Genomic DNA, 15,028 nt, shown 5'->3' with positions numbered 1-15,028 from the left:
TAGGTAGCCGAAAAAGTTAGGTTAGGTTAGGTAGGTTAGGTAGCCGAAAAAACATTAATTCATGAAAACTTGGCTTATTAGGCAAATCTGGCCTTGCATAGTAGGCTGAGAAGTGCGTTCTGGCTACTAGGTACGACATATATATATATATATAATCTTTGAACAACACCCACCAGTGGGCCTCGAACCCAGAAAGCACAACTACCTTCCAGTAGCTGCCATAACTAGTATGCCTTAACCCACTACACCATCAGACCCTACAAAAGAAGTAGAGACTTCGAGATATATATACACCTCAAATATCTCCACTTCCCGAGGGCACTAGACAAGTGAGAGGTTACTATACGTTTTTTCATCAAGCCACTGTTAATGTGAGAGAACTCTTGTCCATGCTATAAGCCTATACTTGCATAAACCACAAGTGAAGATTAACAATCTTTGGACAACACCCACCAGTGGGCCTCAAACCCAGAAAGCACAACTACCTTCCAGTAGCTGCCATAACTAGTACGCCTTAACCCACTACACCATCAGACCCTACAAAAGAAGTAGAGACTTCGAGATATATATACACCTCAAATATCTCCACTATATATATATATATATATATATATATATATATATATATATATATATATATATATATATATATATATATATATATATATATGACCGAAAAAGTCAGATTAATAATTCTAACACGAATTTTCTCGATCTTTCTTGCGTTTCTTTTCAATGTTGATGGTAATTCAAAAATCAATTCTCCAAAATTCATTTTTATTTCTAGTCTGACGCGACACGAGCGCGTTTCGTAAAACTTATTACATTTTCAAAGAATTTAGTTTACACACACAAACACACAACTATAACTGAATAGAGCATAAACAACTTTGAGTTTTTATACCTACATTTGGGTGAGGTGACATGTTACAATAGTTTTGGATGAGGTGAAAATAAACTTTTAACACAAGGCATGACACGAAACAATGGGTATTAAAGGTAGGTAACTGCAGAAGGCCTATTTTTATTGGCTCATATTTCTTGATGCTTCTATTTTGAAGCGGAGTCTTGAAGTGGGTAGAATATAGTTGTGCATTAATTGGCTGTTGATTGCTGGTGTTGACTTCTTGATGTGTAGTGCCTCATCTAAAACTATTGTAACATGTCACCTCACCCAAATGTAGGTATAAAAACTTGAAGATGTTTAACCCTCAAACCGCGCATATCATATATAAATGATATCAGTGACAAAACCGAAACCGCACACATCATTTATATATGATTTCGTGTCTAGCGCTATAATTTAAACGCCCCGCCTGGGATAGGAGCAGCTATAGTACAGCCACGACCGATAGTTGCCAGATGCCACCTAGAAAAAAAATCCAGGCCAACATTCTTGGGTGTTAGAGCGTCAGTATTGAGCAAGCCACCAAGGTTGGCGCACGCAGCACGAGCTCACAGCACCGCTGTTCAGCTTGTGACCACAACATCGCCTACAAATACCATTATATATATGATACTGCTATTATTTAGCAGTGATAGTATTACTGTAGCCCCCTGATTGTGATAAAACTGACCAGGATTCTGATAATAGCAGGATTGTGGTGATATTTAGCGCTGTGCTTCATGGAGGGAGGAGTAAGGCTGTGGGAGGGAGAGTTGTGGTGTCGTTTTCTGACTGTGTGTGGCCACCATTTATTGACTGCACTCACCATACCAGCGTAGTGGTTTGATATGGTGAACACAAATGTAGATACTTATATATAACGTGTGTATAGTGTGAGATAACAGCGAGAGGAGTAGGTTGGGAGCCGCTATTTTGGTGAGGGAGGAGCGTCGTCTGCACGACTTGGCATGTTGTTTACTGATGGCCACTATGATCTTTGGGCACCATACCAGCTTATTTGTTCAGGTATGGTGAATAAAACAGGTAGATACTTATATATAATGTGTGTATATAGCGTAATAACACCACAAACAATATTGTTGGAGGACAAATATTAGTGCGTCTGGCCTTGAGGGCTGCCGCCGATCAGCTGACTGTGTGAGTAGCTACGTCTTTGTGCCTTTACTCACCATACAAGCTTAGATGTACAGTTATGGTGAACAAAACATGTAAATACGTATATATAACGTCTGTGTATAGTGAATTAATACAGAAAGAGTATTGTGGGAGGTGAATGAGGGAGGGTGAGTGAGGTAGTGTTGAGTGAGGTGGTGTTGAGGGAGGGAGTGGCAGTGAGTGGCTCGCTGGTGTTTGGCGGTCACTCCTCGTTGCTTTTTGACTCACAAGACCAACTTAGTAGTTCGTTATGGTGTACAAAACATGCAAATACTTATATATAACCTGTGTATATAGTGTAACAACAGCAAAACTATTTGTTTATTGTTTTATGAACATAATAATTGAATCACTAATATGCACACCATAATTTTGAGTACAGCGATGGTTCACACATTTTATAATATAAATATACCACAATTCACTGTATGGAATAATATTACTGCATAAAAACTAAGAAAAAATCAATCAGAGACATTGAAATAATTAGATAATAATATATTTGTGGCAACTGCCGTCTGACAGCTCGGGCGGAGTAGACCTCATCTGGCGAAGGCTCTGCCAACGCCCCTTTTTTGTCACACTTCCCTACCCTATTGCGGCTAAAATATGCCACCTACGATTTTTTTGTTATTTTTTCTGTGATCAGGGAACAAAAATGAACACTTCTATAAGACGAAAGAATTTTTTGGATTTTTTTGTTGTTGTTGCGCCTGTGGGTGTGAATTCCATTTGGGCCCCTAGCGGTTTGAGGGTTAAGCTCTATTCAGTTAAAGTTATGTGTGTGTGTGTGTAAACTAAAGTCTTTGAAAATGTAATAAGTTTTACGAAACGCGCTCAAGTGTCACGTCAGACTAGAAATAAAAATGAATTTTGGAGAATTGATTTTTGAATTACCATCAACAGTGAAAAGAAACGTAAGAAAGATTGAGAAAATTCGTGTTAGAATTATTAATCTTACTTTTCGGTCATATTTAATAATATATGTCTACAGGAAAGACTGCTACCAAAATATACTAATATATATATATATATATATATATATATATATATATATATATATATATATATATATATATATATATATATATATATATATATATATATATATATATATACAGTGGTACCTCGGAATGCGAGTGTCCCTGTATGCGAGTTTTTCGGAATACGAGCAGGATTTCCTCGAAAAATATGTCTCGGAATGCGAGGGTTACCTCGGGACACGAGTTTGTTGATACACGTACAGGCCGACCCAGCGCATGGTGGTTCGGCGATCGTCGCCCCTCCACCCCTCCGCCCCTCAGCCCCTCAGTTTACCATTGTCTCGCGCCCAGTGACTACCCCACATAAATTCTTCTCGCGGATTTTCAGTGTTTTGTTGGATTTTTGGTGATTTGACTATACAATTTGTTATTATATATCTCACCATGGGTCCCAAGAAAGCCAGTGGTAAGGATAAAGGCCAGAAAGCCCATGTGAGGATGACAATAGAGGAGAAACAAGAGATCATTCGGAAGCATGAGAACGGTACACGTGTTGTTGAACTTTGTAGGCAGTACAACAAAGCCACATCAACAATATGCACTATACTTAAGAAGAAAAATGAGATTATGGGTGCTAAAGTGGCAAAAGGAGTCAGAACAATAACGAAACAAAGACCACAAATACTTGAAGAAGTGGAAAAGTTGTTATTAATTTGGATACACGACAAGGAGTTAAGGGGTGACCGTGTTTCGGAGGCCATTATTTGTGAGAAAGCCAGGGTTTGGACAGATTTGTGGTGAGGAAATCGAGCAGTGAGCCTCAACCAGGACCTAGTGGCACTCAGATAAAACGTCCCAGGGAGAGCACGCCAGAAAGGTCTTCACTGCCTGATGTGATAATGGAAGGGGACTCCCCTTCCAAACAGTAACTCCTCTCCTCCTCCCCCCTCCTCACCATCTTCCATACGCCTACAGCATTCAACAGCAAGGTAAGTAATAACTTGAACATAGTTTTGTAGGTTTATTTAGATGAATTAGGTATAAAAATTTAGTTTGATGTGGGGTTTTTGGGGTAGTCAGGAACGGATTAATTCATTTCCCTTTATTTCTTATGGGGAAATTAGCTTCGGTATACGAGTTTTCGGAATACGAGGCGTCTCCAGGAACCAATTAAACTCTTAAACTGAGGTATGCCTGTATATATATATATATATATATATATATATATATATATATATATATATATATATATATATATATATATGGGAGCCAGCAGCTGAGCGGACAGAACACTGGATGCATGATCCTGTGGTCCCGGGTTCGATCCCGGGCGCCGGCAAGAAACAATGGGCAGAGTTTCTTTCACCCTGATGTGCCTGTTACCTAGCAGTAAATAGGTACCTGGGAGTTAGTCAGCTTTCACGGGCTGCTTCCTGGGGGTGGAGGCCTGGTCGAGGACCGGGTCGTGGGGACACTAAAGCCCCAAAATCATCTCAAGATAACCTCATGATGGTAATCACTCATTTTCTGTTGCTAAAAGTTTAGTGTCTCCTCTATGGCTGTTCAGACTTCAGACACTGGATGATGATATTGGGAAGCATTGGTCGTCATTTTCTTATTTAGGCCCTAGAAGGAAAGTGAGGGACTCGGGATTTTTTTCAAGATTGGGGATGTTTTCTTGTGGACTGTGGAAACAAATGTGACCTCTATGTATGTGCAGAACTATTTTAAATATTTTAAATATGCAAATCATATATGTATGCCAAGCGCATGATGGGACATGTTACTCCTGTCGTATATGTATGCCATGTGCAGTTTAAGGGTTAAGGTATCAACCAAGTTGTATGCTCAGACACAAGCATTTCATTTACACTTAAAGTATTATTAATATCAACTTTAGGCCAGAACTGGAACCTTCATTGAACAAGTATCGTGTTGAGGCAGCATGGAAACTTGGCCAGTGGGACCAGCTTGAGACCTTCCTTAAGACTAGCCCGAGTCAAGCATCTTGGGGAGAAGGAGTTGGGCAAATCCTTCTTGCAGTTCGAGCACGAGACTGCACGGCCTACCAGAATAGCTTACGTCATCTGAGAACTCAGCAGATAACTTCACTTTCTGCAGCAAGTATGGAAAAGTGGGCTTACCAAAGAGCTTACCCTCATATTTTAAGGTGAGAATAAAAACCAATTTCTTCCTATGCATAGCAGGCATACAGTTGCTGCACCTCAAGAATGTATGTTGTAAGGTGTTTAGTTAATTCAAAATAGGGTGTAGTGTACATTGTCTTGGTAGAATGAATTACCATTTCATCTATGTGGGTAAAATCAGCAAATTATTGGGATTTTAACCACTTATGACTCTTAATAAAGGACAGGTAAAGTGAATCTGGAACATCTTAGATTGTTATTTGAATCGTGCATATTTCTAAAAAAATAAAAAAAAAATGTTGTCTGTCTGGGCTTCAGTCTGAAAGTAATTTTTCTGGGGGGAGCCCCATCAGCTACATGAATCTATTCACACAGATTCAGTGCCACAACTACTAAGTGCCATTAGTCACAGAGTTCTGATGGCCTACCAGTGACCATGAGGCAGAACCTGACACCCTCAGAGAGGCGTATGGAGTGATGGCATATGAGCACTTTACATTTATCATTTAAGCATAATTGCCACCATCAGGAAAGGCACCCAGAAAGCTAAGCAAACTAGATCAGACTACTACATGGTTTAAAACGAGGCCACAACCCCAAAATTACTAAAAGAACGCCCAACAATGAAAACAAAGCACAAAACGTTTGTAACAGTAGCGTGCGCTAGTTTGCCCCACCTCTCCTTCGGTTGGGGAGAGGAAGGAGGCGGTACCAGGTTAGCCAGCTGGTCCACAGTCAGCTCTTTTCTGATGGTGTCTGGTAGCTCTCATGTTGCTCTGGCTTCAGTCTCCCATGTTTCGAGTGGTGTTTTGCGCTTGAGGTGTTCTTTTATGTGTTGTATGTTTGTTGTAGCATGAGTCAGAAGTTTATTGTTCTTGGAGCTGCACACGCTCAGGGTTATCTTCCCTGTGTGCTCTTTGAGTACTACCCTTGCATGGTCATAGTTTTCTTCCCCGAGGTGTTCGGGATACGCTCCCTTTAGAGGGCCTCCTCGCTTGGGGTGGTCCCCATTCTTCAGGTAAGCCGGTGGTCTATGATTGTCTGTCTTCCCTCGAGTTGGGAGTGTTTTCTGTTGAGAGCCCCTTCAGCTTCCCGGAGCTATACTGGGCTGATGTGTATATATTGGACTGTTGCAACAGTCAGTCGATGGAGTTCTAGCCTACTGGGGACCACGAGCCACAACCTGACCCCCTCAGAGCGGCACAAGGAGCAATGGTCTATAGACGCCCCCCATGTAGTTGGAAATCCCCATGTGGTTGGAAGCATTCTATGTCTGCCATCTACCAGGTCAGGCACCCAGAAAGGTTGGAATCCCAAAACAAACTACAGCTGGTTAAAAATTGCAAACTGAAAGCCGAATGAGCAAGCAGAATTCCCCAATCAGAAAACAAGAAAACAAGCATGATGTCACTACATCGCTGTCCACGCAGCGTCCCCCCTCCCTGGGATGGGGAAGGGGGGGGGCAGGTCCCCGGTCTACCGGGGACCACGAGCCAGAACCTGGCCCCCTCAGAGAGGCATGGGGAGCAATGGCCTATAAACCCCCGTGTGGTTGGAAGCATTCTATGTCTGCCATTGACCGGGTCAGGCACCCAGAGAGGTAAGCGTTCCAAAACAAACCCCTATTCTGGTGAAAAATTGCTATAAAAAGTCGAACCACTAGATAGAACTCCCCAAAAAGAAACGAGCAAACGAGCATGATGTCACACGTCGACACGTCGTCACGCCACTGTCTGCGCAGCTCCTCCCCCCCCCCCCCCCCCTTCCCCGGGAAGGGGAAGGGGGAGCCCCAGATCTCCACCCGGCTATCCACCCTTCAGTTCAGAGGCTGATGCTATGAACACCGGTCGTTTGCTCCGGCTCCAATGGTTGTTTCAGCACTGTACCTAGAGTGTGGTGACTGTCTTCTAGGTGGTGTGTGAGCCGAGAGTGATTCCCTAGTACCAGCCCGAACCTTCGCTCGATGTGTTCACGGATGCGTCGTCTCTCGGCTGGGGCTTTGTGACCAGTACTCACCAGGCCGGCCAGGGACGGTGGGGTCCGTCCTTCCGTCGGGCTCACAGTACTGTTCGGGAGTTCGCGGCAGTCTGGTTCATGCTTCAGAGTGTTCGGGTCGCTCGGGGATCGACCATTCAGCCCCATTCGGATTGTTCTCCTGTGGTTCATTGCCTGAACCACGGAGGTTCTCTTCGGTCCGTGCCTCTTTGGGGTTGGTCCCTTCGAGTGGTTCATCTGCTGGATTCTCGGGGTTTGGCTCTCTGTGCGGTTCATATCCAAGGTGTGTCCAACGTCCTGGTGGAGGGCCTGTCTCACTTCATTCCCCTGTCCACGGAATGGATGGTCGACAACAACTTGTTTCTTTGGACCTGCCAGATGTACAGACTCCTGGACGTGGACCTCTTCGTGTCGGTGTGGTCTCGGTGTCTCCCAGTGTAAGTGACACCCTTCCCCGACTGCGAGGCGTTCGCAGTGGATGCCTTTCGGCAGGACTGGTCGAGGTGGGGTTACCTGTACCTCTTTTTCCCGGTCCAGCTGTTGCTTCGGGTTCTGGCTCGGTTGGAGACCTTCCCAGGGAGAGTAGTCCTTGTGGCCTCTTAGTGGCCGACCCAACCTTGGTTTCCAGCGCTGTTTGCTCGGTATGCGAACCTGGGGCGTTTTCCGCTGCTCCGTCTTTTTCAGCAGATCGGACCGGTCCGGTACGGGGCTGGTTCAACCTTCTCCTCTGTTCTTCGCATCTGGTCTTTTTGATGTGGGTGTATCACCATTTCTATTGTGATTTGGGAGTTTTCCTCCTTTGTTTACCTTGGGGTAAGTGATAGGTATAGCACTGGTAGGGCGCAGGGTACTGCGTAGCTAGTTTTCACCTATAACAGCGGCCGGCTCTGTTCCCTCTGGGTACGTTGTCCATTTGTGTGGTTTTTCTTTTATTTTTGTTTTTGCCTGGTGGGGGTCTGCTCTGTGTTCCTACCCCTTATATTAGGGTCGTTTGTGTGGTGGCACCCCCTGCTTCGCCCTCACGGGTGGACACGTCCCGTGGGTTCAGCTTTAGCAGTTTGCTTGGTAGTTTGGGGCGCCGGTTAGCAGTGCTCTGCATGGGATAACCCTTAGCAGACCCAGTCTAGGGGCCCTGGGAAACCCCACGGGGGCTCTCGGGTCCGATAGTGGAGACCCTTGCATCCCCTCTCGCTTTGTGCGAGTTGAGGGTTGCTCTGTCCCCTTGTCTCAGAGTGACTTTCCTTGTTTTTGCCTCCGTCATGCTGCCTGTTGGGTCGGTGACTTATTCGACCCCGAGTCCTGCGAGCTGTGTTGCTTGTTCATGACTCAATTCACCCAGTCTGCTAATGAATTCCTTTGGGTGCAGGCAGCTCAGCGTTGCAAGGTAGGCTGTTGCAACGCGTTCGGGTTGTTGCTTCCCCGGATGCCCCGAGGCTGCCCTGCTTCGTGTAGGGACCCAGACTTGGGGGTTTTGGTCGCTTCGGCCTTGGTTCCATCCACGCCCCCTTGTTTTTCCCCTTCGGTGGTTCATTTTGTTCCCCCCCCCCCCTCCTGCTTCTGGCCCCTACGTGTCTGAAGGCTTCGGGGTCAGGGCAGGGTTAGAGGTTTCACCTCTGGCCTGCTCATGCACCGCCTGAGCCGTCCTGGTCTTTGGACAGAGTGCTCTCCTGTCTTTCTTCTCCTCGGTTTGTTGTGGCTCTTTCGGTTCAGGATTGCTTTGCTAAGGCTCTTTTTCTGTTGGCATTGGCCTCTGGGGGTCTTGTGGCTGAGCTTCGTGCTCTTCTCAGGCGTGGTGCTTTTTTGCTCCTATGGTCGTGGTCATAGGTTTATTCGTCTGCAGCCGTCTCCCTTTTTTTCTGACAAAGAATGTAACTGCTGCTTTCTGGAGGGGTCCTTGGGTTGTTGCTTGGGTTGTCAGGCCGGGGGTTCACCTTGTGTTGTGTCCGGTTGCGGCCCTCCACCGTTATCTACACTCCACGGCTTTTGTGTCCAGGGAAGCGCTTTAGGTTCATCCGGTTTCCCTTCTTCCCTGTTCGCAGGTTTGGGTCTCTCAGGTAGTCCGTGGGGTTATTAAATCTAGCGAGCCTGCAGTCTATTCCCATGCCCATGACGTTCATAAGTTTGCTGCTCTAGCTGCCGTCTTCGGCGATAGGTCTTGGGCTGTCATTCAGGCACGGGGTTTTTGGCTATCGGACAGAGTCCTGGCTGCATGCTCCCTTGTGAACGTTACTGGGTCCAGTCGGGCCTGTGTTGCTTTAGGTCAGCGGATGCAGCCTGTTGTCTCGACTTCGTGTTGAGGAGTGGAGCACCGACTGCCTCCCGGGTATGTCCCCTTGTTTTATTAGGTAGTTTTTGGTGAAGTAGCTCCGGGGAGTCGTAGGGGCTCCCCCTAGAAACCCAGCATTGAATGTAATGAAACGCCATTTTCTGGGTGAGTCCCAGAGGCTCCCTGGCACCCTCCCGCCCTCCGGTCACTGTTTTTTTCGCGATTTTGATATCCAGCCTCAGAACTGGGGCGGGGATTGCCGGTGCGGGGGTCTGGGGTTCCCCCTTCCCCCTCCCGGGGGGAGAGGAGCTGCACAGACATGCGGTGCGGTTCGTGTGACGTCATGCTTGTTCGTTTTTCTTGGGGAGTTCTGTCCACTCGTTTGTCGATTTCGTTGTTAACCAGAATAGGGGTTTGTTTTGTGGCACTTACCTTTCTGGGTGCCTGTCCCGGTCGATGGCAGATATAGAATACTCCAAATCACATGTGCATTTCTATGGGCCATTGCTCCCCGTGCCTCTGTGAGGGGGCCAGGTTCTGGCTCGTGGTCCCCGGTAGGCCTAGAAGTCCACCCACATCGACTGATGCAAAACAGTTAGGGTATCCATATCAGCCATGGATAGCTCCAAGGAGCCTCCGGGACTCGCCCAGAAAATGGAGTTTCATTACATTCAACGCTGGTTTTTGTTATTAGTTTATTTTTCCTCTTGTATTCTTAGTTAAATAGTTTTCATCAAAAAAGGTAGTTTCCAGAGAGAACAAAATGTTTGAAATAACTTTATATGGGAATGTGTTGAGCTTGGTAAACCATTTGAGTAGTGGACAGTTATATTCTTTTAAATGTAGATTTATTTAATGATTTTCCACTTACATTTTATTTACTTCATCCATAAGTAGTTATAATAATGTATTAAATTTTCTAATGTAAGCAGTCAATAAATATATTTTACTGTATGACCATTAAACTATAGAAGAGTTTTCAATAATTTAATTAACTTCTCTGTTGAATATGCATTTGAAATTATATGTTTAACTTTGCATGTGTAATGAAACAGAGTACATGTGCTCATTGTTAACAATATTGTTAGGCTTCACATGATGACTGAGCTGGAAGAAATGGTGTCCGGTTTACTGCTGTTTGACCAGTCAAGTGTGGCAAAGGGTAGATTTTCTTGTCAGTCAGAAGTCAAAACACACCTGAATCCTCAGCGCCAGCCCCTCAATCTTAATGAAGTAACTGAGAGATGGGACAAGCGATTAAGTTTGGTCCAAACATCTCATCGGTACCTAGAACCTATTCTCAGCTTCAGAAGGTAAGTCTAAAATTCAATAAGAACAACAGTTTTTCTCCAATAAAACTACTTAATTTAACATTTTTTAATCTGTTTAAAACAAGTGACTATCTTTATTTATTTGCGCAAAGATGACAGTACTGTATCATTATTATAACAGGTGACAGTATCGTTATTTGCTTGTACAAGTGAGAGTATCATTATTTGTTTGTACAAGTGAGAGTATTATTATTTGTTTGTACAAGTGAGAGTATCATTATTTGTTTGTACAAGTGAGAGTATCATTATTTGTTTGTACAAGTGAGAGTATCATTATTTGTTTATACAAGTGAGAGTATCATTATTTGTTTATACAAGTGAGAGTATCATTATTTGTTTGTACAAGTGAGAGTATCGTTATTTGCTTGTACTTGTGAGAGTATCATTATTTGTTTATACAAGTGAGAGTATCATTATTTGTTTATACAAGTGAGAGTATCATTATTTGTTTATACAAGTGAGAGTATCATTATTTGTTTATACAAGTGAGAGTATCATTATTTGTTTGTACAAGTGAGAGTATCATTATTTGTTTATACAAGTGAGAGTATCATTATTTGTTTGTACAAGTGAGAGTATCATTATTTGTTTATACAAGTGAGAGTATCATTATTTGTTTATACAAGTGAGAGTATCATTATTTGTTTGTACAAGTGAGAGTATCATTATTTGTTTGTACAAGCGAGAGTATCATTATTTGTTTGTACAAGTGAGAGTATCATTATTTGTTTGTACAAGTGAGAGTATCATTATTTGTTTGTACAAGTGAGAGTATCATTATTTGTTTGTACAAGTGAGAGTATCATTATTTGTTTGTACAAGTGAGAGTATCATTATTTGTTTGTACAAGTAAGAGTATCATTATTTGTTTGTACAAGTAAGAGTATCATTATTTGTTTGTTCCAAGGGGTTGTCATAGCCAGGGAGTGGTAATGGGGGACGAGCTCCCATGACCTATAAAATGCTCCTATACGGCATGCGTCTCAAATAGCCTCTGACAACCAAGTCCAACTCCTGGCCTGCACGGGTGGCTTAGTCTAAGTCCGGCGGAACTGCTTTTACCGACAGGAGAAGGGGCGAGGGCGTGCCTCTGGCGCCATAAAACCAGCTTCTCCGGGTAGATGGGACTCGATAGCCTGGGAAGGCAGCCCATCTAGGGGAAGGAAAACCCTGATTTTAAACCTCCGCTGCCTTGTGGCCATACCCTTTTTTGGGAAGGCTTCAGGAGTCAACCTCGAGGAAAAATCCGGAATTGGAGCCCCTAAGGCAGTTCGTTGTTGACGTCGACCTCGTTCTGGCAGCTCCTGCGACGTTGCTGGAACCATGCGTATTGGCATTTGCCTTTCTATTGGATAATTTCAGCAACGTGGAGAGGGGGGACCTGCTGCATGGGTAACAGCTTCTCCTACATATCTACCTACCCAGGCTTTGCGCCCTGGAGAGGACACTCCAGCTTCGCCTCACAGCGTCGAACCAACACGGGAAGCGACAGTCTACCGGTTTTAAGTCTTCTGCTCGGTTGGCGAAGAGTGTGACGCCAGGGGTTGCTTCCGACGGTGGGAGGGGTCATCGCGCCCCACTGGGCAGCTACCGCCCGCCTCAAGCTGGGCAAACCCCAGCCAATAAGGTGTTGCCTCGCCACGGTCCGTTAACCTCACTGGGTGCGTGGGGTTTAGGGTGAAAACTGACAAGCGGCCCGACAACTTTGCACCAAGCAATACCAAACCAAAGAAGAAAATATCAACTGCCCTAAAGCTGGGCACATGGAACGTCAGGACACTGACACCAGGTTTCTCTGACGACCTGCAAGAAATCAATGACGCCCGAAAAACAGCAATCATCGATAGGGAGCTGAGCAAGCTGCAGATGGATATTGTTGCTCTCCAAGAGACCAGGCTCCCAGGATCAGGATCTGTGAGAGAGAGGACCTTCTCTTTCTTCTGGCAAGGAAAACCTCCAGATGAGACCAGAGAACATGGTGTGGGATTTGCCGTCAGGAATGCACTGTTGGGACACATTATGCCACCGATGGGGGAAACCGAACGAATTCTGTCTCTGCAACTGTACTCCCAAACCGGACCAGTCAATGTAATTAGTGCATATGCACCAACCCTGACTTCTCCAGCAGAGGCAAAGGAAAAATTCTACGATGACCTCAACAGAGTCATAGCGAGAATCCCTGTAAAGGAGCCACTGTTCATCCTTGGCGACTTCAATGCCAGAGTGGGTGCCGAGCACAACATTTGGCCCACTTGCCTGGGTCAATTCGGCATAGGAAGGATGAATGAGAACGGGCAACGTCTGCTAGAACTCTGCTGCCTTCATGGTCTTTGTGTCACCAACACGTTCTTCGGCACAAAGCCTCAACACCGAGTATCTTGGAGACACCCCAGATCCAAGCACTGGCACCAGCTTGACCTGATTCTTACCAGGCGTGCAAGTCTACCCAGCGTCAAGATTACGTGTAGCTACCAGAGTGCTGTCTGTGACACCGACCACTCCCTGGTATGTAGCAGGGTCAAGATGCAACCAAAGAAGATTCATCACTCAAAAAAGGCGGGCAGACCTCGCATCAACACCACCAAGACCTGCAACCAGGACAAGGTGGAAGATTTTGCACATGTGCTCGAGGAAGCTCTCCCTGGCCCAGCTGGGGTCACTGCCCGTAAAAGATGGGAGCACTTCAGAGACGCTGTGTTCAACGCTGCCATTTCCACCTTTGGCAAGAAGACCAGCAGGTCGGCAGACTGGTTTGAGGCTCACTCGGAAGAAATGACACCTGTAATCGAAGAGAAGAGAAACGCCTTGGCAGCCTACAAAGCCTGCCCAAGTCAGCACAACTTACAGATCCTTCGGGCCGTCCGCTGCAAAGTGCAGCAGAGCGCCAGGCGATGTGCCAACAACTATTGGCTCCAGCTCTGCTCCCAGATACAGACTGCAGCGGATACAGGCAATGTAAGGGGAATGTATGACGGCATCAAGCAGGCCCTCGGCCCAATCCAGAGGAAGACCGCTCCTCTGAAATCTGCCACTGGCGAGGTGATTCAGGACCAGACACTGCAGCTGAAGTGCTGGGTCGAGCACTACTCTGAGCTATACGCCAGGGACAATGTGGTCACTGAAGATGCCCTGAGCGCCATTGAGTGTCTGCCTGTGTTAATGGAGCTCGACAGCGAACCGACCCTGGAAGAACTCAGCGATGCCCTAGACTCCCTTGCTTCTGGTAAAGCTCCTGGCAAAGATGGCATTCCTGCTGAGACCTTGAAGTGCTGCAGAGGTAGCCTGCTCATGGAGCTGCATAAAATTCTCTGCCTCTGCTGGGAAGAAGGAGAGGTGCCACAGGACATGAGGGATGCCAACATCGTCACACTGTATAAGAATAAAGGTGACAGGGGCGACTGCAACAACTACCGTGGAATCTCCCTCCTCAGTATTGTCGGAAAGCTGTTTGCTCGAGTCGCACCGAAGAGGCTCCAAGTACTTGCAGAGAGTCTATCCAGAATCACAATGCAGATTCAGAGCTGGCAGGTCCACCATCGACATGGTCTTTTCCCTCAGACAACTGCAGGAGAAATGCAGGGAACAGAAGCAGCCACTCTTTGTAGCCTTCATAGATCTGACGAAGGCCTTCGACCTCGTCAGCAGGGATGGCCTGTTCAAGATCCTCCCCAAGATCGGATGCCCACCCAGGCTCCTCAGCATCATCAGATCTTTCCATGAGAACATGAGGGGCACCGTGGTCTTTGATGGCCTAACATCAGGCGCCTTTGACATCCGAAGTGGAGTAAAGCAGGGCTGCGTACTGGCTCCAACCCTATTCGTGATTTTCTTCGCAGTTATGCTGCGGCACGCCTTCGGATCTGTCACGGAAGGCATTTACCTCCGGACCAGGTCGGATGGAAAGCTCTTTAACCTCGCCAGGCTGAGAGCCAAGACAAAGGTTCGGCTGAGGTGTCTGCGCGACTTCCTCTTTGCCGACGACGCAGCAGTCACTGCCCACTCAGCTGAAGACCTCCAACGGCTCATAACCCGCTTCAGCGAGGCCTCTCAGGCTTTCGGACTCACCATCAGTCTGAAGAAAACACAAGTCATGGGACAAGGAGTGGACTCCCCACCTGACATCGGCATCTCTGATTCCAAACTGGAAGTCGTTCACGACTTCGTGTACCTGGGCTCCACAATCTCTGACTCCCTCTCTCTTGATACGGAGCTAAACAAACGCATCGGTAAGGCATCTACCACCA

The 15,028-nt window shown here is 46.0% G+C and overlaps 1 protein-coding gene across 3 annotated transcripts in view; it reads left to right on the top strand.

The window, feature by feature from the left end:
* The window catches only part of mei-41 (meiotic 41), a 641,172-nt gene that overhangs the window by 433,566 nt on the left and 192,578 nt on the right, over positions 1-15,028 (top strand). For all 3 annotated transcript variants that reach the window (XM_045729178.2, XM_045729176.2, XM_045729177.2), the window contains 2 exons: positions 4,946-5,215; positions 10,542-10,766. In XM_045729178.2, coding sequence (XP_045585134.2) covers positions 4,946-5,215; positions 10,542-10,766 — 495 coding nt within the window. The remainder of the gene's footprint in view (positions 1-4,945; positions 5,216-10,541; positions 10,767-15,028) is intronic.

Source organism: Procambarus clarkii, chromosome 77 (genome assembly GCF_040958095.1).
Source record: "Procambarus clarkii isolate CNS0578487 chromosome 77, FALCON_Pclarkii_2.0, whole genome shotgun sequence".
NCBI lineage: Eukaryota > Metazoa > Arthropoda > Malacostraca > Decapoda > Cambaridae > Procambarus > Procambarus clarkii.
This window is presented reverse-complemented; position numbering and strand designations above follow the sequence as displayed.